Source organism: Grampus griseus (genome assembly GCF_964374135.1).
Source record: "Grampus griseus genome assembly, chromosome: 12".
Classification (NCBI taxonomy): domain Eukaryota; kingdom Metazoa; phylum Chordata; class Mammalia; order Artiodactyla; family Delphinidae; genus Grampus; species Grampus griseus.
This window is the reverse complement of record NC_139006.1, coordinates 28,342,126-28,366,239: the sequence shown is the minus strand read 5'-3', so window position 1 is coordinate 28,366,239 and position 24,114 is coordinate 28,342,126. Positions and strand designations below refer to the sequence as shown.

The following is a 24,114-nucleotide window of genomic DNA, read 5'->3' as shown; positions in this document are numbered from 1 at the left end:
ATGTGAGAACTTATCAAACTGTATGCTTAAGATCTATGCATTTCAATGCATTTAAATTTTACTTTTTTTTAAGATAAAGCCCTTAAAAATAGTGCCTAGCATATAGTAGAGGCTTAATAAATGTTTGCTGTTTTTAAAAGGATTTTTTAAAAGGATAGATCAAAACTCAAAAGAGGGACAATTCTAATTATAGAATGAGATAATAAATTATGGCTTGCTACACCAGGGGTCGCCAACCCCAGGCCTGTGGACCCATACCCGTCCCAGCCTGTTACAAACCGAGCTGCCCAGCAGGAGGTGAGTGGTGGGCTAGCAAGCGAAGCTTCATCTGCCGCTCCCATCGCTCTCACTATAGCCTGAACCATACCCCGCCACACACCATCCGCGGAAAAATTGTCTTTTATGAAACCGGTCCCTGGTCCCAAAAGGGTTGGGGACCGCTGTGCTACACCATACCTAAATTTAATATGTTTAATACAAAGATCCTTACTTACCATTTGTAGGATCTGTGTTCTAATGATCCCAAAGATTAAACACCAGATGCTGAAATGGGACCGTGGTATGTGAGTGAGGGCAAGGGTGGTGTAGCTAATCTCTCTGCCATGTGGTCAGAGTGAAAGGGGGGTTGTGGTCAGATTAACTGCTTCTCTAGCCATTTACTGAGCTCCCGGGTGATGCCAGGCGTCACGGGAACATCCACTGGAAATCATTAAATTATAAACTGTTTTGTTACCGGGTCCCCTGCTGCCTTGCTACTTTTCTGTTCTGTTCTCCCCATCTTCTCTCTAAAACAGGACCCCAAACTGAAGTTGTAAAGCTGAAACGCAAAGGCAGAAGGCTGATAGGAAGCCATTCACTGGGCCAACTGTGTAGGGAAATCATAGTCACTTGTTATCATCCAGACTCTACTGTGATAGAATTCCAGCTCAAACAGCCTAAGTTAGAGGCAGAGGAGGCGTCAGCCAGGCTCTGTCTGTCCCGGGTCTTGGTTCTGTGTGTTCACCAGCAGCTCCAACTTCACAAAGTCTCAGGAGCCCAGAGGAAAGAGGCTCTGGTAACAGTTCTGGGTGGACAGCTCAAGTGAGAGCTTAACATTGTTTCCAACTGGTATCTGTTCTTGTCCCAAACCTCAAAGGTGCATTTTAAGATAAATGCATTTAATATTTTCTAAAATTATTTCTAAACTTAATTTCACCATTAATCTTTGAAAAAAGACATTGATTTCTTCATAATTTCTTCTGTTTCCTTACAGTGATGAAATGGACAGAAGCGTAGGCTTTTGCTATATCATTGTAAGAAAATGAAAATACTCCTGGATTCCTGTCTTAGTGCATTTTATGATGTATAATCCCAAGCACTATTGCAAGCTAAAGACTCTTAGGCATTTCGAAGGCAAGTTGTTTCCTTGGGAGCCCACGGGTAAGGGACAGGGCTTTCTCCTCTCTTGGGAGAAACCATAAGGCATCACATAAAGTCCTGAGGTTTAAACACTGGTAGGGGTGGACCAGGGAGCAGATGAAATCTCAACAAGAAATGTCAGAACCACTAGTCGGGAAGAGATAGCAGGCATCAGTTCTGATTTGCTCTTTGGTCTTTGTGCTGATAGTTTGGTGTTTGGCAGCAAATACAATATCTAAGCCATATTTCTAAAATCCTGGAAATGACACCCAGGATGTGACGTTTGTCGGCTGGAAGGTTCACGTCCTCTAATGCGGAGAGATGGAGCGTTTTCTCCTGAGACGGGAGAGAGAACGAGATTCCCCACCTAATGTCAGGCTGTTCTGAGGCCCTTCAGGACCCGACCACGTGTCTGCCATTGCGCGTGCATGTGTGTGTATGTCTCTGTGTGTCTGTGTGTGTGTGTCTGTGTGTCTGTGGGTGTGTCTGAGTGTGCATGTCTCTGTGTGTGCATGTGTCTGTGTGTGCGTCTCTGTGTGTGTGTCTGTGTGTAGTTTGTGCGTGTTTGTGTGTGTGTGTGACTGTGTGTGTGTGCATGTCTATGTGTGTGCGTGTCTGTGGGTCTCTGTGTGTACGTGTGTGTGTATCCGTGTGTGTGAAATATCACCGAGCACCGCCCCTTCAGGGCACGTTACACCATCTGTCTCTGTCCCTCTGTCCCTGCCATTTCTGCCCCCCCCACTGCTCCCTCTGCCTGGAGAACGGGTCCCCTTTCTTGCACCTGCATGAACGCATCTTAGCTTCACATCTTGCCTTTGTTGTTTCTCTGTTGAGAAGCCTTATTTGATGCCCATTTTTTCTTTCCCTGAGCAGCTCTTTCCTTCACAGAACTTAACCCATTTTGAATTACATTTTCATTCACGTGTTTGCTTAGCGTTGACGCCAGTGAGCTCTTGGGGCCAGAGACCTCATCCTTCACGTTTCCTGCTGCGTCTCCAGTGTCCTGCACGTGCCTGAAGGCATGTCTTTCAGTAAAGGCACGAATGTCAGGCTTAGGTCAGATGGTGACAAGCAAGTGTAAGCGCTGGCCCGGCAGGCGCCCTGTCCCCTCGTTCCCACCCCCGCTGCACCCCAGCAGGTGGGGACTGTAGGGTTGACCGAGGCTCTAGACCAAGACCACAGGGTCAAGTGGCAAACTTTTCTTTCTTTTTTTTTAGGAGGTTACTTTGTTTTAGTATTTCTTAATCGAGATACTGTTGACAGAAAACATTATATTAGTTTCAGTACAACGAAATGTTTCAGTATTTGTCTATATTGTGAAATGATCACAATAAATCTAGTTAACATCTGTCACCACACATAGTCACCCAAAAAATTGTGTGTGATGAGGACTTTCAAGATCTACTTTCTTAGCAACCTTCAAGTACACGATACAGTATTGTTAACTGTAGTCACCATGCTGTACACTCCATCCCCAGGACGTATTTATTTTACAGCTGGGAGTTTGTACCCTTTGTCCCCCTTCCCCCGTTTCTCGTGGCTCACTCCCCTCTACACACAGGTGGACCCACCACACCAAAGCATCTATGCCACCTGCTCGCTGGCTCCTTGGCTTCCCTTGGTCCTCTGCCCCTGGAATCCCCTCCCCCATTTTCAAAGGTCATCTCGGGTGTTACCTCCTCTTCCAAGCCTTTCCTGATCCCCTCTGTTGGAAGTGTCTGCTCATTTTATATGTAACTCCCTTAGAATACCTTTCCTTCTGCTATGGACATTCATAAGTTTACCTGGAATCCATGATCAGACTGTATCCTATGGGAGTCATGTCCACTTTGGTTTATCTATTAAACCTCCATGCCACCTGGCAGAACCTGGCATAAAATAAATGGGAAACTATCGTTGACAAAACAGAAATGAGAACGCGGAAATCCTGCCGTGCATTTTAATTCCAACCCAGAAAGATTGCCATCTGTTCTTTTCTTAATTGAAATATAATTCACATACCATGAAATTCACCCTTTTAAAAACTGTACAACTCAGCAGATCTTTAGCGTATTCACAAGGTTGTGGAACCATCACCATTACCTCATTCCAGAACATTTTCATCTTTCCAAAAAGAAGCCCCCTGCCGCTTAGCACTCACCCCTCCCCCTGCCACCCCTGACCACCACTGATCCACTTTATCTCTTTATGGAATTGTCTGTTCTGGACGTTTTGTGTAAAAAGTCACACAATATGTAGTCTTCTGTGTCTGGCTTCTTTCACTTAACAGGATGTTTTCACCCATATAACATGGACCAGCACGTCATTCCTTTTTATGGCCAAATAAAGTCCACCGTATGGATCTGCCACCTGTTACTTATTATCTGTTCTTTCAGTTGGTAGATATAATAGCTAAAATGTGTGTTTCCACTTTTTAGCTATTATGACTAATGCTGCCGTGAATGTTCGTGTACAGGTTATTGTCTGACCATATGTTCTCATTTCTCTTGGGTGCATATCTGGGAGTGGAATGGCTTGGTCATATGGTAACTCTCTGTTTAACTTTTTGATGAACTACCAGACTGTTTTCCAAAGCAGCTGAATCACTTTACATTTTCACTGGCAACATGTGAGGGTTCCAATTTTTCCACGTTCTCATCGACACCTGTTATTGTCCATCTTTTTTTTATTACAGCCATCTTAGTGGGCGTGGGATGGTATACACTGTGCTCTGGCTTGGCATTTCTCTGATGACTAATGTTGCACATCTTTGGGTGCGCCGATTGGCCATTTGTACATATTCCTTTGAGAAATGTCTGTTCAAATACTTTGTTCCTTTTGTAATTGGGTTATTTGTCTTTCTGTTGTTGCGTTGCAGTGGTTTCTTAAATATTCTGTCTGCTGGAGCCTTTTGTTCTTAACCACGTGTAACTCTGCACCTTATACCCTAACCTGCAGAATATCTGTTCAATAGCGAATAATGTCAAGTTTTGCCTCTATTTTTATAATTTTAATTGCCGTGTACAATTGCCTTGCACTATCCATGGTCTAATTCCAAGTTTCTAGATATGGACCTTACCAACATTTACATATTTATGGAGGGTGGGTATGTGGAATTTTCTAAGATGTCAATATACTTTGAAACCCTGTTTTATCAACGTGAATGTGAAATCAACAGAACCCGATAGTTTATGATGAACAGGACAATTTAACAGCAGTAACACAGAAATACAGGGACATGGTGGGGGTGGAAAACAGCGGCCTTAGGAAGAGGGGAGGGAGGGAAGGGATGGGTAGGGGAGGTTGTGTATTTTGAAATAGGCGCGTTGTGAGTTTTGACTAACTGACACGTGAGATACTGCAAACAGAAAAGGAGAAAAGAAGCCGGGAAGGAAGCGAAGTTGGGACCGGGCTGTGGGGACCCAGGGCCTCTCGAGGCGAGGCAGGTGCGCGCGGCCGGTCGTTCCTGTGGCGGTCGCCAGGTGGCGCTGCGGCGCGGGAAGTCCGATGGATGGGCAGCAGCTGCTCCTGGACCGCGGTCCGCACTGGCCGCCGGGCGGGTAGCGGGGAAACCGGCTTGTACTGAGCTCCCAGGTGTGAGTGGTGGTGCTGGGCGAGAGTTGAAAGCGAAGGATGCCCTGCCAGTGGCACAGCGGGCCCTGGAGGGGGGGACCCCACCGACAGGGCCCTTACCTGCGCACACCTGCACACACCTGCACGCGGCAGCATCCCCCAGTGGCGGTTAAAGCGGCGCCTCCTTTGTGTGGTCCCTTTTCTCTCCTGGGAATAATTGTTCTGTGTGCCTGTGTGATGCTGTACATCCCCGGACAGGTCATGCACCTGTCCATTCTGCATGACTGTTCCCGCCATCTCTGTCCCAAGGAGGGCACCCCACCTCCTGACGACCACCGGTTCTAGTTTTGTCCGGCCTGTAATCAATTCTCCACGTAAAACTTGCCCCATCCCTGCCCTGCTGACAACTTTGACTTCCGGCCATCCTGGGGATAAAGAAGCATCCCTAACAGAACCCACAGCCGGAGAGCGTGAGTTGTGACTCCTTGGGGCAACACCGGCCATGCCATCAGCACTGCATAAATACTCGGGGAGACTGATGATAAACTCCACACAAACAAAATCCAGCTCGCCAGCAGGTAGGAAGGAAAGGAACCAAGAAATGAGTGAGAGGGGTTCTCACTTCTCCATGACTGATGTTATGTTCCCTTCTCCCCCCCCTTTATTTATCTCTTTGTTGTTGGCATGGACACATGGTATTTCTATATTGTTCAGTGGCTTAGAAGTCACTCCTGTACTTAAATACCTTGGTGCTGAAATCATCCCAGATTTGGCCAAATAGGAGCCCCTTCTGTCTGGTCTTGTGTTCTCGGGAGGTGCCCCCAGCGTTTGAAAGCACTTTCCTACTTTCTGGCATAACAATGTTCCAGATTTATCTGTGGCTCCCCTGCCCCCACCCCGGAATCTGCCGTTTCTCTGAGGAGGCCTGGCTCCTCTGGGTTGTGTGATACTGAAGACCAAGGCCTGGGCACTAGGTGCGCTCACCACCACTGGCGTGTCTAATGCCTGGGTCTTTTCAGCAGACAGAATGAGGGAATAGATGCATGTGGCACATGCACAGGTGTACAGTGTACACACACACGTATGTGCACATAATCACAGACACATACGTACATACTCTAGACATCACGAGCTCATTCCGGTCGCTACAATTCCAGTCCATCCCATGGGCGTGCCTTGCGTTTCGCCATTCCGTGTTTGTCCTTCCTCTTTCTCTCTGAAAATCCTGATTCTCAGTAACCACCTCAATGCACCTGTCCACCTGCCCCGTCCTGTCATTCACGCACCTAAGGGTTTGGGATTTGCACTCAGAGTCTCCCTTTTGAACCTCAGTCTTGAATTTATCTGTCGTCTAAATTCATCAAACCGTTCCTACTTAATGAGCAAATAAACCACGAACGGGAAATACAGACGATTCCTAGGCTTTGTCTCCCTTGTTCACAGCCCGCGAGCTTCAGAAAGAGCCCGTGCAACCTTCCTGGGAAAGGCCCGTAGTTCCCACCTATGATGGAGCAAGTTCATGTTCTGTTTAATTTCATATACAGGTTGACGTTCTATTACAAGGGAAACTGTTGCTTTACACTCTGTGAGCCAAATTCTAAAAGAAACCAGTTGCTAAGGCAACTGAGTGAAGAGTTAATTAATTCATCAGTCATTATATGCAGATTAATCTGCCTGTGTTAGCAAGGAGGTGGGCTTGTTTGATTTCTCGTTTTGGAAGAGAGAACGGTGCGATTTTTTTCCCACCAGTCAAAGTTCCTTCTGGAAAGGGCTCAGGCTTTGGGATCAGACAGAGCTCCACCCCCATCAGGCCCCTGTGGAACCTTCGGACCAGCAGCCTTCTCTGCAAAGTGTGGATAATCTTGTAGCTGTTGCGATGATCTGATCAGATGAGCCACTAGAAACAGAGCACCTTTCAGTGTCTTTTTAAAAATAAGACGAAGGGTGACTTACAAAGGTTAACACACATCGCTCTAAGGAAGGAAGTGACATTTTTCTTCACTTGTATAATTGACTACACACCCCTATGTGCTCCCACTGTAATCTCTACAGAATCCCGAGGACTTGATTGCACGTCTGCCCCTCTCTCCTAGCCGATTAAACTGCTTGCGATCAGGGACAAGGTCGAGTTCGTCCTTGTAATCTCAAGGCTACGTGTGTGTAGGATTCAAAAAATGCTCTACGGTGAGTGAATGATGGAAACTCACCGCTTTACAGGCTCCCCTGGAGCCTCCTTCTGACTCCAGGGTGTGCATCGCCACCTGCTGGTCAGAACTATAACTGCAGTAGATGTTTGTAAAGGAGGAATTGAAGTCACGTGGCTGTAATCGGAAGCCTCAAAACGAATAGCGGGAAATCACGGGCGAGAAGAATTTCTGTCTTCAACCACGGTCATGATGAAGACCCTAAATGTAAATTTTTTTCTTGTCTTTTTGTGGTTAAATATACATAACGTATAATTGACCATCTTAACCATTTTTAAGCACACAGCTCAGTGGCGGTTAAGTACATTCTCGTTGTGTAACCATCACCTCCATCATCTCCAGAATTTTTCATCTTCCCAAACTAAAACTCCAACCCCCATCAAACATTGGCTCCCCCTCCCCGTCCACCACTCCCTGGTAACCACCATCCTACTTTCTAATGTATTCAGTGACCACCTCGCGTTTTCACACCAAAACTAAACCCCTGTCTTCGGCACTGAGTTGCATCTTCCAATGAGGATATTTCAGTCCTGGGTTTTTGGACACAGGGTGAAGTCAAAGACAGCTAACCTACCTTTCCTACTCATTCGCTGTTTGGGTTTTTTAAGCCATCAGTTAAAAAGACTGCATCCCTACCCTTTGTGGATGGTACTTCTGAAAGCTCCTTAATACTACTTTGCTGTAGGAGTAGGGAAAAAAGGAATTAATTCAGTAAATTCTAAAATATTTGATTGCAGAGTGCTATGTACAGAAAGGGAATGTTGAAAACGTTTCCCTACTTTTCTATTTAAAAATGTAAAAAAAAATTCACAAGATTTTTAAAGTGTGTTGTGATTAGGTCGTGGGGTGAGAATGCTGCTGAGAATGAAAATAATCCACACAGACCATTTCCACCGAGACACTAAGAAAGGAAAGAGAGAAAACAACGAACTGCAAGGTGTTAAATGACAGGAAGCAGCACGAGGGCCGTGTGCACACAGGCCACTCCACCGCCTCGGCTCCAGCTCCACCAAGTTTGTTTACAAAACTGGACGCAGCTTTTCGTTTCTTCGGCCTGGTCACTGCATTGAGTGAGGGTTCGGCTCTCCCACTCTGCTTTGTTCCTCTTCTTTAAAATCTTTCAATGTACCTGCTCCAAATGCCTTAGAGTGCAGTTTTAACCTTTACAGTATAAAATGCTAGACCAGTTATTAACGTTTTAAAACATTGATTTTTAAAAATTAAATTCAATATGTCCGCTATCTCATGCCAGACAGCATTCTAGTCACTTTTCAAACTGGCTCAGCATCTCCTGGATCCAGGCCTGTAGTGATGTGAAACAGTTCCTTTGAATTTTTCATTTTGTTAATTAAATTTCTGCGGAGGTCCTCCTTATAACGGGAGACAAATTTTGTTCTCATTGTTATCAACGAGGACTTGGGTCCAGCTAACCAGAGAACAGCTGTGATCTTTTCGGCATTTGCCAACTTCAATCGGAGGGGCTCAAACAAAAACAGATTTCAAAATTGTTATTCAAAATTCACAAAACTAAGTACAAAAGAAATTCAAATAATTCAAATGCACTTAGTCAAATGCACTAAGACTTCTGAGACACCTTGTCTTAAACATCAACAAGAGCAGGAAAACACCACTTTGTTTTACGTTTGCCCTTTCGCCCCAAACTTTGTGCCTTCCCAACCCTTCTTGCTGCCCAGGGCGTCCCCCGCCCGGCCGCCCCCTCTGCTGGCAGCGCGCTGCCGGCGGCCCTTCGCCTCCGCAGGTGGGTGTGCGCTGTGCGAGTGGTGCTGATGCTGCGCTGCCGTTGCCTAGCGACAGATGCCGGCACTGCCAGCTCCAGGCTGCTCCCCAACAGCGCCGCTCCCGCGCTCCAGGTGAGCCAGCAGGGATTCTGGATTCTGATCCCAGGGTTCAAAACTCAAATGAGGATCGGTTTCCCAGACCAGACTAGGAAAAGGCCAGGTGACTGGGGTTTTTTTTTTTTTAAAGTGTCTTGAGCTCCTACCTGATAATAGACTATGTAAAGATGGGCTTGGCATTTCTCATCAGAAAGGTTGCATCGCTTTGTAGGCACATAGCTTTTATGTTTTGGAGTGGTTAGCAGTGTTCTGTGCACTTACAGTGCAGACGCTGCAGCCAGGCTGCAAGGGTTTAGATCACAGACACACCTCTTATGCACCCTCTAACATTCTGTAAAATAACGGTCACAGTAGTTCCTTTTAGGGTTATTGCAAATGCTAAATAAATTGCTCCATGGAAAGGATTTAGCCCAGGGCCAGTAATCACTGGATAAGTCGTAGAAACGAGTTATTTTAACCCTAATTCCTAGATAAGAACAAGTGAAAACCTTTTGCTATGTTTTCAGGGTTCCAGGTTCTAACTTTTTTCTCCCTTTATAAGTTTGGTGGGATTTGTTTTGTCCCCTTTTCTTCCAGCTAACAATTTATAGAAACCTTGGCATTAAAAAAAGAGACAAATCTTTTAAAACATCCCACCGCACTCTATTTTTGTACACCTGTTCTCGCCTCCGACTGCCCCGTCAGCCACCGAACAGGCCACGTGGATGTTGCCGTAGGTGAATGCTTGTGTTAACACAAGGAGTGAGGCCTCACAACAGTGCTAAACAGTGTCCCTCCACAAGCTAAAACTCTTATCCAGCTCAGAATATGGCATGGCACTGCGTGTTTGCTTCTGCTGTGTCAAGAAGAGACACTACTGCTTTTGTTTTTTAAAGAGTATTCTTACTTGGATACAGTACTAAACTGGACAAGTATTTTATGAATTTAAAATCTGGTCGTCAAATTCCTTTCATGAGAACCCACACTTGGAGCGGGAGTTATCCTTGGCCTTCGTGAATTTGTTCATCCATCAAACAAAGACTCAAGGGGCATCTCCCTGGGCCAGGCACTGAACTGGGCACAGCCCAGCAGGTGTGAAGTGCAGGCTCCGCCCCGGCCCTCACTGGGTCTCGAGTCCAGTGGACATTTGAAAGAGCAGCAAACAAACCATTACAGTGTAGGTGCTGTGAGATACTGGAGGACAGAGAAGGGGGCCTGGCCCTGACTGTGGAAGCAGTGGTGAGGCAGGAAGGGTGACTAAGAGTTGGTCAAGTGAAGAAGGGGCCACACGTCTCGCAGAGAGTGAAGCAGCGCATGCACCCAAGCCAGGCACTCGGGTGTCCATGTGCAAGGGGTCAAAGGGGGGCTGGGGCAGCGCCAGGAAGGGGGGACATGAGAGCTGAAGCTGAGGAGTTTACACGGACCCAGTCCTGATGGACCGTGGCTGGGGGCTTGGCAGTGGTGGGGACAGTGATGTGATGAGATTTGCATTGTCACTGTGGCAGCACTGTGCAGGTGGGCCGGAATGTGTGAGCAGGAGGCCACTTGTGACATCCAGCCTGGACAGTGACCATGGCAACAGCAGATGGGGTAGAAAGAACAGGAACGATGTTTAGGAAACGGACCCAAAGGAATACGGTAACTGGGTTTGCAAGAAGGAAAAGGAGTCAGGAATGACTGCCATGTTCTGGTTGGGAAAATCAGGGGCCTTATTCACAGAGAGAGAGAGGAGCGCGCTGGAGGTGTGGGTGGGCACGGGGAGGAGATCCTGGAGGCACGGTGGTGGAGGTGTGCTTGCCGCACTGGTGGTCAGGAGGGTGGGCTGGGCTGGAGGTCTTGTGTGGCCGTCGTCAGAGCCGCGTGTGCAGAGGATGGGGGAGGCAGTCAGCCCCCGAGGGCAGGGCATTAAGGGGACAAGGGCTGTGCTGGGTCTGAGCCTCCTCTCCAGGTAGAGAGTGGGCGGGAAATCCAAAGGCCACGTCGGGGAAGCCGAAGGACCGGAGAGACTCCAGGAGGGTCAGAGATGGTAAAGACCACAGTTCCTGGATGAAGTTTGACCCCGGGGGTCCACTGATGACCCCGTGAGAGTATTTCAGTGAAGCAGGTGGGCCGAAGCTAGGTGCCGGGACCTGAGGCGTGAATGGGAGGTGGGGAATGGCAAAGGGAGTCAGATCCTGGTTTTAACTCGGAGCCGGTCTGTGGGCAGAAGGACACGGCGGGGCTGACGCAGGGCCTGAGGCTGTAGGATGGGCCGTCAAATGGGACTGAACGTGTTTGTCCGCCCGACGGAACAATCCGTAGAGAAGGGAGGAGAAGAGAGCGGGGAGGCGGGTGAGGCCCGCGGGGCCCAGGGCGCAGGGGCAGGGGCGGCGGAGACCACGGTCCGTGCAGGAGGCCAGGCGCGATGACCGTGAGGGAATACGGTGGAGCCGGAGGGGAGTGGGGACTTGACGGCGGCGTCAGGGCCCCTGGCCTGGAGACCCGAAACTGGTACCAGCGACGTACCGGGAGGCGACCTCCGCGGTCACGGCTCTGCGCCCCCCGCGTCCAGCAGCGCGGATGGGGAGCGACGGGCACCCGCTCAACAGGTGGAAACCAGCAGCCGCCCTCACTGGTTCTGGCAGCGGTGCCAGGCTCGGGGCCACGGCGTCTTCCAGAGAAGTAGCAAAGCTGCTCAGAGCGCGCAGAGAGCCGGGGGCGGGAGGCACACAGGAGGCTGCGGGAGGCGGCGTGGGTGCGCTGGAACCGTCTAGAACGGTAACGGGGGAAGGCGGGGTGCCCGAGCCCGGCACGGACCCTCCCCCTGATAGAATATGCATGATCATGCGCGAGGCCCCGCGCGCTGGGAGCCGGAGGCGGCGCGGGATCCGGGAGCGCACGCCCAGACCTAGTGCCGCTCGGGCTGCGAGGGAGCCGCGCGCCGCGTCCGGACCGCAAGCGGGTGAGCCTCCGCGGGGGCCCTTCGAGGGCGGCCGCCACCCCTCCAGACCCCGGGACCCGCGGCCTGGCCACCCCCGAGCCGGCTCCCCACCCCGCCGCGGAGAGGCCCTAGGGGCTCGGACCCGGGATGAGGCGCGGGTGGCCAGCGGGTGTTCGCAGTTATCGGCGGGGACCCGGTGCGCTCCGTCCCTCCGCGCCGCGTTCGGCCGCCACCGGCGGGGCCCGGGCACCGGGCCGAGCGTGCCTGCTCGGGGTACCCCCGGGCAGCGCATCGGGCGCGGGGCGAGGGGAGGGCCAGCGCCACCCAGCTGGCTCCGGCGGTCCTGCCGCCCTTGGCCCCGTCTCCGCTCACTGCTGTTTATCCAGCAGATAATTCTAAACAAGTGTCTTTAAAAAGTAGTTGGCTCCGCGCGTCTTCCTTGTGTCCTCTTAGTCGAGAGTTCGCGGCGGGGAGGGGGAGGGAGAAGAAACGCCTGTTCCGATCGGAAAACACCGAGAGACCTGAGCATCTCTTTCAGCAGCGAGGAAGAGGGGCCGCCGCAGGATCCACACACACCTACAACTCTACTTTTGTGCAATTCCTAACTGCGCCTGACGTCCACGCAAGCGGTCAGGCATGGGGTGTTTGGGCAACAGCAAGACGCCAGAAGACCAGGGCGTCGATGAAAAGGAAAGACGTGAGGCCAACAAAAAGATCGAGAAGCAGTTGCAGAAGGAGCGCCTGGCTTACAAAGCGACTCACCGCCTGCTGCTACTGGGTAAGGCGGGGGGTGCGCGGCGGCGCACGGCCCGAGCGGAGCGCATGGCCCGGGGCGCACGGCCTGGAGCGCGGAGAGGGCCGGGCGGGCAGGGCCCGCGCCCCCGCAGATAGCAAGAGCGCACCTGGAAACGCCCGCGTGGGGGCAGGACACTAGTTCAGTCTCGGTAGGCGTGAGAGATGGCTACGGTCCTCGGCCACAGATCACAGCATTCTCTCTGTTTGTTTGTAGGGGCTGGTGAGTCTGGGAAAAGCACTATCGTCAAACAAATGAGGATCCTGCACGTCAATGGATTTAATCCCGAGTAAGAAATGACCGATTTCGGGTTTGCTTCCCAACTGCATGCACATTTTGTCACTGCTTTCCCGGCCTCCCCAAAGTGTTTTCTCTAAACAGTTAATTTGATCTTTGAGTCGACCTTTTGGGGGAGGGGGGGCGGATATAGAAGTAAGTTGTTGAATTTGGCATATTTAGGCAAATCTTTCTTCTGGCAGTGTCTACATCAAAATAAAATAACAATATATGATTTATTAAATACTCTTGAGGTATTGATCTGCATTATTGATATTGCGCTGAGCACACTTAACCAATGTGTCTATGTATACTTCTCTCTATATCATTTGTCTGCATCTATTTCAATCAACATATGGATAGATTCAAATAAAACATATTTACAGGTGTAGCCCTGTAGTGTTTATATGCAACAGTCATGATGATTTTGCCATGTTACGTAAAACCTGTGTTGTTGTCTAGAGCTAGAGATTGTGGTGTGTGCACGTTTGTTTAGAGTCCAAACCAGTAAAGGTGGATGTTTTCCTTTTCCACATAAAAAACTTTGCACTGTTGTCCTGGGGCTAATGTTGACCTCAGGTAGTACCATTGTAGACCCCCTGCAGCTGGGAATTTAAAATCCCACTCAACTGATTTGGGGCAATGTGTAAAGTTAATTAATAACCATTCTGTTTTCATACAGGGAGAAGAAACAGAAAATTCTGGACATCCGGAAAAACGTTAAGGATGCTATTGTGGTAAGGAATTTTTTTTTTTTTTTTCGGCCTTGCCGTGCAGCATGCAGGATCTTAGTTCCCCGACCAGGGATTGAACCCGTGCGCCCTGCAGTGGAAGCCACTGGACTGCCAGGGAAATCCCAGGAATTTCTTTTAATATTTGTTCAGTAGTAAGGTTGCACCCTCTGCTCCCTCAAACTGCGTAGACAGAAATTATGCGCTAGATTACCACACATGGAGCCTAAATGGTTTATTTATCCATGTATCTTTTTCCTTCACTCCACTTTAGACGATTGTTTCGGCGATGAGTACTATAATTCCCCCAGTTCCACTGGCCAACCCAGAAAACCAGTTTCGATCAGACTATATCAAGAGCATAGCCCCCATCACTGACTTTGAATATTCCCAGGTAAGTAAATCCTTACTGAAATATTTTAAATGGTACACGGTGGAACAGTTTTTTAACGAGGTGGCTTACTGAGAACCAACGTTAATATTATTTCATCTTTGACTTTCTTCAAAATCTAGCTCTCTGCTTAGGAGAAGTGCTTCCCTCCATACCCAAATATTAACATGTTAAAAATATTAAAGACAATAAGATTGTAAGAAATGCTTTTATGAGTATATCGGTGGGGGTGATGATCAGGGAGACAGCATACCTCTAAGAAATACTGGTAGTACTTTTTCCTCTATGTATTCCTAAATCAACAATTAAGCCGTTTCCCAGATAACAAAAAAGTAGAAATTACACAAGCAGAGAGAAAGGCTTTATGGTGTGTGACTGCATCCTTGGGAGTAATAGAACAGAATTCAGTTCACTCTTAAAAGACATGCATCTTTCAGCTCAAATGAGAGGCGCATGCCAGCTGTAGGTCATACATGGATTACTTCTGAATGTTGACTGTATCCTGGGAAAATGTGATTTACTTCAGATCTGCAGGATTTAGGGCTGCTTTTCTAATCGCTTGGATGGCAATGTTGCTTATGCGAAAGGGTGTTATGAATATTAGTCTTCTCTTGTTTGGTGGACGTACGTTTCTTTAAAATATTGTTATTTGGTAATTTGATTAAACATGTCTTGAAGGAGAAAATAGTTTTTCAATTTCTCAGAAAATCATTTTTGTTAACAATTGTGCCCAGAGAGCATGTGTGTGTGTGTGCATGTGTACCCCTCCAAAACAGTATTTCAAAGTCTCCACTGCCTGGCATGGTGGTCTTGAGACATTTTTCATTCTCCGAATCCTCTTTTCTGAGGGAAGCTGATGCAGGACCCAGTGTGTAAGACAGATGGGCCCATGTGCCCCCTCCCCTCCCCTTCAGTAGAACACACCTGCCCTGTAGGCTCTGTATCCAGATGGCGGATAAGAATTACATTTTAAAGCTTTTTTTTGCATCCTCTCATGTGATTTTTGTTTCTGATAAGCATTCCCATATAGCCAGTGGGAATTTCTAAAAAATATAGCCTAGAATTTCTAAAAAAACAGAGGTAGCGGTGGTGAACTACCTAGAAAAGGGGGCCATGCCAGCTGGCGTGGCAGGCACAGTGGTTTTTAGTTAACTGTGTCTTTAACTGAGTGGTGTGGAGGGGGCTCAAGGAGACGATGGGGGGCCAAAGCCTTGCTTCAGCCAACTGAAGCTCTGGGTCCTCCCAGCTCACTGTGATGATTTACATATTGGAAAAGTCACCCAGGACTGCAAGGTCCTATAGCTGAAATCAGGCTGTTCTTACGCAGCTTCAGATTTACACATTTATAGACATGTATTTGAGTTTTAAATTTTGTCCTGCATGCTTGCCTAAAAGTCATAATAAAACATTTCCTATGTGGTTCTGATGAAGGGAAAAGTTATTCTTAGCATATAAAGAGAAATTAGCATCGAGATGTATCGATCTGTCACATCTTCTTTCTTCTGTTCATGACAAACTCACATGTGACAAGAGCTCCCAGATTCTATCTGAAATCCAGTAACTCCCACTTGGGTTACTAAGGAATCCAAAGCGCCTAATTTGCAAATGTGTTTTTGAGGTATAGCATGATTTTTAATTAAAAAAATAAAACTGAAGAAACCATTTGCATTGAAGGCATGTATTTTCGTATAGATATGTTGAGGCAACTTAAAAATGATTATCGGGGGCTTCCCTGGTGGCGCAGTGGATGAGAGTCCGCCTGCTGATGCAGGGGACACGGGTTCGTGCCCCGGTCTGGGAAGATCCCACATGCCGCGGAGCGGCTGGGCCTGTGAGCCATGGCCGCTGAGCCTGCGCATGAGAGGCCACAATAGTGAGAAGCCCGCGTACCGCAAAAAAAAAAAAAAAAAAAAAAAAGATTATTGGAAATCGTAATTAACTATTAATAAAATAAAAGAGAATTGGGAACCAGCAGATGCAAATGCAATTATAATACTTTTTCAGAGGTAATACTTTTTTTGGTAGTTTTTAAACCTACATTCTGTTGTCATATGTGTCTCTGTCCATGTCAAGTGAGATTATGTTTACAACTGAGCCTACACTTATATAAATGAGGAAATTAATATCTAATATATAACTTTCTTCCTGAAAATTGTGTTTTAATATGCACACAGTTTTCAGTAACACTTATTCTATAGTACTCTGAAATATTCATCACTTATATCATTAGATTAAATAGTTCTTGAATTTATGTTTTGATGATCCCCTTAAGAGTGACATTAAGACAAATCTCTGTTATATACTAATAACACGTGGTACATTTGAAGACAATTAACTTTTGTTTAAAGAAAATGTGTATTGTAAAAGTCATAAAAGTAGAGCTAACTCAAGTATTTCAGTAGTAAACATAACACGAATTTACTAAGTCTAGTACTTATTTTGGATTAAATCCTTGAGAAAGTCTGTGTCGCAATCCAATTCCTTGAGGATCTTGTTTATTTTCCTGTAGATCTAGAACAATTTTTGAACCAAATATGTCCTATCATTAAAAGTTAATTTCAGAGTTATTTAATTTTAGAAGGAAAACTTAGAAGAATGTTTAAGATTCTTCTTTATTATTAAGAATTTGAGATTCTACGTGAGATTATTCTTTATAATGAAAAATCTACAGTATCCTAGTAGAATCCTAAGAATTTCCTCTAAGAATGTCACACTTGGGTTTACTCTTTACATTGCCTCCTACTTGAATTTCAGTTGGATTATAGAAAGAAGAGTGAGGCTGGCGGGTGGCCTGCCTAGGGGATGGTGCCGGGGGAAGTCAGGGCCAGCATCAGGGCCACAGATCTCACTGGCCTCTTAGGCCTGATCTGTCCCGACCTGGAAGGGCTCTGGAGCCCTCTCAGAGGGGATTTTCGTGACCTGAGTGTTTTATCAAGGTTGCTCTGGCCTTTGGCGGAGACGGGCTCTGGGGAGGAAGAGGTGACTCCTGTGACAGTCCGGATGGCAGACACCGGGGCAGCCTGGGTGGCCTGGGATGGCTCACTGGCCGTTGCCTGTTCACAGCGTTTTGCTCATGAGCACGCCAGATCACCTCCGCTCTGGACAGGGCTCCACCCGGGACCCCTTCCTGGGACGGCACCCCGTCTGTGCACCCAGCCCATCGACACGGGAAGCAGTAGGAAATACACAGGCTCAGGTGGTGGTCCTGAGAGAACGCACATCACCTGATCATTTACAAAGTGGGAAAATATTGTGGTTGCCCCCGCACTTCCCAAAACTCTTCGCACAATACTGGACAAAATCACTGACGGATTAAATTGGAGTATTCACTTGTTCATTTGGTATTTTCTTCCCAAAATGTGGTTATTTTATTAGCTCCCTTAAAAGTGTGTTTTGTTGGCATTTATAAGGGTCAGTGGATAAGTGAGGCTTAGTGAGAAATGTGAAAGCGGTCAGGTCAGTCAGTACTCTGTTATCACCACCCATTTCCTAAGTGAACGTTTATCAGAATCGCATGTGGTCACACACCCGGAGAGCAGGCGTTACTCTTCCCAGCAAACATTTGCTTGGGGTGCAGGCCAGCTCGCCAGAGTGGACCTGGCCTTCCCCGGGAGCCTGCCCGCCCACCGTGGGCCTTGGCTCCACTTCAGAGCAAGTTGTGACCTGGAGCAAGAGGCCTCCCGCTCGGCGGACAACAGGGTGGGAGCTGGGCTTCCTGGGGCAGCGCTGCGGAGGGCGATGGGCTGGGAGCCCTGCCAGGTGCCAGCGCCGGTGGCTCCCAGCTGCCCCTCCTTTGGGGAGTATATGCAGAATCCTGATTCACACCATCCAGGCTAGTGGTTTTCCTTGTGATATTTTAAGCAACTGAACCCTCTCGCTCCCCCACCCCAAAAAGCCTTGGAAGCCCACCGTACAAGTCAGGTAGGAGCGCCCAGGCCGCAGCCCCACAGGGACCCCCAGCATCTGCCCTGGACCCCACCAGGCACCGTCGGAAACCACAGGGGGGTGGGGTGGCAGGTGGCGCCAGAGCCAGACCACCTGGGCCCAGATCAGACCCGTGGCTGGATCTGAGCAGTGTCCCCAACGCCTCCCAGCCTGCCTGGGGGTGTCTCAGCTGTCCCCAAGGGGCGATCCTTGCCTCTCAGATTACAGAAGCCCAGGTGAGAGCCCGCCCAGGTAACCCCTGCCTGGTCTCCGTCACCAGCAGCCCCCAAACACTGAGACACTGTATGTGCCAGGCACTTTGCTAAGTGTTAGGAGCACAGAATAGCGATGAATCAGAAGGTCTTGCCATATAGTGAGAGACAGATCATAAACAGAAAATTCCAATACGCCAGGGTAGTGCTGTGAGGCCACAGCAAACAAAGAGGAAAGAGGACTTACTGTCTAAGGAAGCACTCAGGTACCCTGCTTCCTTGTCAGAAGTACAAGCTACCCGGACTAGCGCATCGATATTAACACATCCAGGAGTCTAATCTTCTCAACAAGTATGACCAAAGAGTCGACCAGAATAGCCAATACCTTATAGTTTGCAAAGTCCCACCCTGCCCTCTTCCTCTCCCTGCACCTTAGTTTCAGTCAGATTCTCCTAAACCGGCCCTGGTCCTCCTGCTTTGCCACCTTCTCTGCCTGCCTCTGTCCTGCCCTCCAGGTGGCCTCACCGGCCACAGGTTCTCTGAGGCCCCTGGACGCACCCGTATTTGCGAGATCTCAGATCTCGGTCAGACCTTCCACCTTGCCCCTGGGGTTCCAGGTCCCACCCAGTTTTGCCACAAGTTCCAACAAGCTTCTGGCTGTTCTTCCAACCGAGCACTCCCCCACACGCCTCTGCCTTGTGCTGCCTGGTGATGGGGGCTGAGCCGGTCCCCACCCACAGGGAGCTCACACCAAAATGTCCCATTTCCAGAGCCGGTGTCTTTTCAGGACACTTACCCGTTTTGAATTTTCGTAAATAAAATATTTAAAATGTCCTAGGGTATGTTCTCTAGTTATTTAAAAAAAAAAAAAAAACCTCATCCAGGGGCCACCCTCTGTCTGTGCCCCTGGAATGTGCTCAGGGGCTGGTCTGAATTGGGAGGGGGCGCTTTCTCCATCAGAGACCTGCCTCCAGGACTCCCATGGCTTCTGTCCAAACGCTGCCAGGCGGAGGGTGGCTCAGACAGTTAGCGCTTAGATCCGTCCTGCACGTTCCTTGTGCTGGGGAAAGGAAGGGCTGTCCTTTTAGTAAAATATCCCAGTTAGATAATTAGTCACACTAGGGCTTCACAGAAGATACTTTTTTAAAATTCCATCTTCTTCTTTGAAGTATTATCATAAGGGATATTCCTAATAAATAATAACTTTTTTTGAAGCAATTTTCAACTTACCCCCAAAATGCAAAAGTAGGACAAAGAACTCCCATACCCCGCACCCAGGTTCATCAAGAGGTAACCTCTGGCCACATTTGCTCTCTGGCCCTGTCTATACTAAAACACACCTTTACGAGCCATTTGATAGCTGGTTGCAGCCATCGTGCTCCCCATAAATACTTCAGTGTGTATTTCCTACAAACAAGGCCCTCCGCTTGTATAACCAAAGCACAGTTATCAAAATTAGGGGATTCAGCATTAATACAATGCCTATGCAGATTTCACCAGTTGTCCCAATAATTATAGTGAAATTATAGTAATAATAATAATTCTGTTGGTAAACCTGGCCAATAATCCAATGCAGGGTCTGGTGGCCTTCCCAGTGGTTGGGGACATTAACTCTGGTCACTTAGTGAAGGTGGGGTCTGCCTCTTTCTCCTCTGTAAAGTTACCTCCCCCTCTTGTAACTCATGAGTACGTTTGGGGAATATCCTTTGAGACTGTGTAGACACCCTGTTCTTTTCAAAACTTCCACACTCTCATTTTAGCGCACTAATAAATTTCATCCACAATAAATATTTAAGAGGGAAAGCTGTTGACAATTCTTTCAATTATTTCTAACTCCCATAAAGAGAAGTAAATAGAGTGTGGAGCCTGGTGCTGCCTTGCGTATGATAAAAAGCTTGTCATTCATGCTGTTAACAATCAGAGTTTGTGAGGGTCACTCGGAGCAGCATCCTCTCCTCTATACCCTCACGGCGAGAAATCTGGGCTGAAACCACGAGACACATTTTCCCTAAAGTATTTTTCGTTATAGAAAATACACTCTAAGGGTTACAAAGTAAGGCAACATTTTTTTGAAATTCCTTGGAGAAGATGTCACTGAAACTTTAGATCCTTTGAAAGTGTGAGATTTTTGTTGTCAGGGTTCCCCTCAAATTTGGATGTATTGGAAGTTTGTCATCAGGTTTACCAAAGCCAAGTTCACTTCTGAGGACACTTACACTTTTCAGAAGCATTTGACATTAAAAATACCATAGTAATGGGGCATTTTGTCCTTACCATTGCAGTTTTTTTTAATTTTATTGAAGTATAGTTGACTTACAATGTTGTATTAATTTCTGCTGTACAGCAAAGTGACGCAGTTATGTGTATGTGTATATATATATATATACTCTTTTTCATATTCTTTTCCATTATGGTTTATCCCAGGATATTGAATATAGCTCCCTGTGCTATACAGTAGGACCTTGTTGTTTATCCATTGTATATATAATAGTTTGCGTCTGCTCATCTCAAACCCCCAGTCCTTCTCTCCCCCACCCCACCTTCCCCTTGACAACCACAAGTCTGTTCTCTGTGTCTGTGAGTCTGTTTCTGTCCCGTAGATAAGTTCATGTCGTATTTTAGATTCCACATATAAGTGATATCATATGGTATTTGTCTTTCTCTGTCTGACTTACTTAATATAATAATCTCTAGGTCTATCCATGTTGCTGCAAATGGCATTATTTCATTCCTTTTAAGCCTGCGTAATATTCCTTACCTTTGCAGTTTTATGTAACTCTGAGAGAAAACGTTTTTACCTTTTCATCTATCTCTCCGGAAACGGAGGAAGGAGCAGAATGAGTTGATCTTCTTGTGTCAAATTAAGGCTTGAGTGAGTCAACACACGTGGCTTATGACACAGGTACATGAGGTTTTCAGAAGCAGAAAAATGAAGTTGCTCCTGAGAAGATTCCTTTGAAACACTGACTTTTCAAGTTTTTAGTTTTTCATGAGAATGTCATCCATGAATATGTGGGGTTTTTCTTCACCTCTTAAAATAATCCCACACAGTTTTTATCCTGTCCTTTATTACGGCATATAGATTGAATTAAATCAACTTCACATGTAACGTTCTCACTGCACATAGCAATTTCATGTTTTAAGTTGTATTTGTATTTGTTTGAATAGGAAGTGTCTGTGTGTGGCACAAAATCCAAAAGATAGGAAAGAATGGCAAGTCCTTCCTCACTCCTGCCCCCAGGCACCCACGTGTCGTCCCCAGAGACAGCCAAGGTGACGTAAAATCGACTTAGGGTCCTCGAAGAGCAATCTTTTAAACATATTTTGATCTCATAGCAAATAGTCAGTTATAAAATGTCATTGCAGTTAATCTTATCAGTATGGAGAAAATATCTAGCCTGAATTGCCAAGTAAGCATTTTTTCAAATAACATTTAACATTAAAGTAAATTGTATTGAAACTGTTTTGATGCCGAGACAAAATGCCCGAGTGGATGGTGACGAAAATAAGAGAGGTTTATTAGGCATCCATAAAATACTGAGATTTTAAAGTGCAGAAGCTGCAGGTGTCATCCTTGGAGGGAAACCACAAATGACACAGTTAAGCAGAGCAGGACACGGGAGGCCACTTTACCTCTGGGTTCTGTGTGGTGGGTGACCTCTTCGGTCTGACCCCATCCCACCTTGGCTTTAGGATACACCGTCTCCCCCGACACCCAGCTTCCTTTCACAGACCTCATTGGAAGTTTCTGCCCAAGAGAAAGCCCTAAAAATACGTAAAGGTATTTTCCATGTCCTATTCTTCTGAAAAGGGCAAGTGTCCCCAGGTGCGACGTGCTTTCCTCCATCTGCAGGTCATTCCCCAGCTCTGGCTCTTTCCACCTTGAAAACCCACCTGCTGATTTTTCTTCCTCTATTTGAAAAGCTCAGATTCCCGAGAGCACAGTGTTCACGCTGTATATTTGCCCTTATTTAAATAGTGATTTGCCAGGGTCTGTCCTGAGCACTCAGTAAGCACCCAGTTAATGCTGAGTGATCAGAATAACTAAAGAAACAAGTTATTGGCCGCTTTTAAATCCCTCCAACTAACAAGGCTAGAGTTACTTAGAAAGCAGATTATGTGTCATGATTCCAAATGCTTAACGTTTACGCCTGTCCTTTTATCTGAAGCTCACATCATGACTAGTCATGTTGAGTTTTGCCAGTAAACATGCATTTACGGGGTGTGGGAGTCTCTTCCCCTTGCTTGGCACGGCATGTGGCATATAGTTATACTCTGAAAACGTGCTCGAAAATCACGTGTTTGCCATGTGCTCAGTGCTACACTTAGGACCGTGAGTTACACTAAGAAACTCTGAGTTATGACTTCTCACCTCCAGAAACTTACGACTTAATGAAGAAACAACATGTTCGTAATGTGTAACATCTGTAACATATAATACGTAACATAGAATTAATGAACAATAAAGTATCCTGTAATGTCAGGCTACCTTCTGTGGGGTAGACTGGAAACTCTGTACCCATTCAGGGAAGAAGACCCGTAAGAACCACAGGTGCTCAGACCACAGGCTTGGTGACCATGCCCTGGGGGAGAGGGGCTTCCTGGGCTAGTAATAGTGTCACCAGCAGAGCAGTAAGAACTGAGGGTCGTGGTGGGGAGGACCCAGCACAAGTCAGAGGTGTGTATTGAAGGGAGATGGAGCATTACAGAGGTGGGACATCGACCCCCAAACTACCTGGCACACTCAATCAGATGAGTGTTGGTAGAAGAATGACAATTGGCATTTGAGCTTTCATTTTTATCAGCTACAATGTTAAAGGATTTATGGAGTTATCATCATTTATTCTCATCCACAGTAGTGTGTTCATTACCCAGAAGAACACCTTTTACTACAAGTTGGCTGATTTGAGAAATTACTAGGGGGTTCCTACACCACTTTCCCAAGCCTCTGCTCCTTAGTTTCCCAAACCCTCTCCTGAATTTTAGACATTGTCTAAATGTCCCATTGCTTTACATAGTAAATAATGGCATATCATTTCAAAGTATTCAGTATTAAATTTTTAAGGGTATTTTTAATAGTTCTTAAACCATTGTATTTTGATTTGTTTCTTTGTTAAACTGTGTCATCACCTCCCAAAGAAACTCAAACGGCACCAACTGGCATCTTTAGCTGCTTGAAAGAATTTAGGTGATAAAGACTATCATCCATGTTTCTCATTTCTACGGTTAAAAAATTATAAGTAAGTAGTACATCATATCCATATCATCACATAAATTCCTCTAATTCGCTAGAAGTTAAAATCTTTCAAATCCGCCTGCATCCGTTTTATCTAAAGAGGCATCCTATTTGATTTTTTTTCAGTGATGGCCTGATATGTGTCAGGAACCGTGTTAGGCGTTGGAAGTACCAGTGTGAATGCATACCCGTCTGCGTGTCTGTGAGGAATAACAGGGTGCATGCAGCGTTCAATAAATAATTAGGCAAGGTTCGCACATGGGTGCAGGGGAGGAGGGATTGCTGGTGAGGTTTGGGTGGCTCGGTCCCAGGGGAGCCTGGACTGACTTGTGGACAGGTCCACAGGTCGACCGGGGACAGAGGGCAGTGTGGCCAGAGTGTACAGTGGGGGATGCATCCAAGGGGTCCGTCTCCCAAATCCCTACATCATATGAAGAATTAGAGAGTCTAGCCCTGCAGAAGTACCATGGCCAGATGGTCTTGGAGTCCCAGCCCTCATGAAGCTAATATTTAGGTAATTCAGCTGGAGACTTTTACACTAACTGCAGTGTAACATTTCATAGTATGACTATTATGGTAGAAATAAAAGCACCAGTGCCGGTAGTAGAAAAGAATTCGGAGGCATTTAAATGGTTGTGCCTC

The 24,114-nt window shown here is 47.0% G+C and overlaps 1 protein-coding gene across 1 annotated transcript in view; it reads left to right on the top strand.

The window, feature by feature from the left end:
• Window positions 1-12,545: 12,545 nt before the first annotated feature.
• GNAL (G protein subunit alpha L) overlaps window positions 12,546-24,114 on the top strand; it is a gene marked incomplete at both ends in the record, with an annotated part of 71,263 nt that continues 59,694 nt past the window's right edge. The window contains 4 exons of the mRNA XM_082668473.1: window positions 12,546-12,687; window positions 12,919-12,991; window positions 13,661-13,715; window positions 13,984-14,103. Coding sequence (XP_082524599.1) covers window positions 12,546-12,687; window positions 12,919-12,991; window positions 13,661-13,715; window positions 13,984-14,103 — 390 coding nt within the window. The remainder of the gene's footprint in view (window positions 12,688-12,918; window positions 12,992-13,660; window positions 13,716-13,983; window positions 14,104-24,114) is intronic.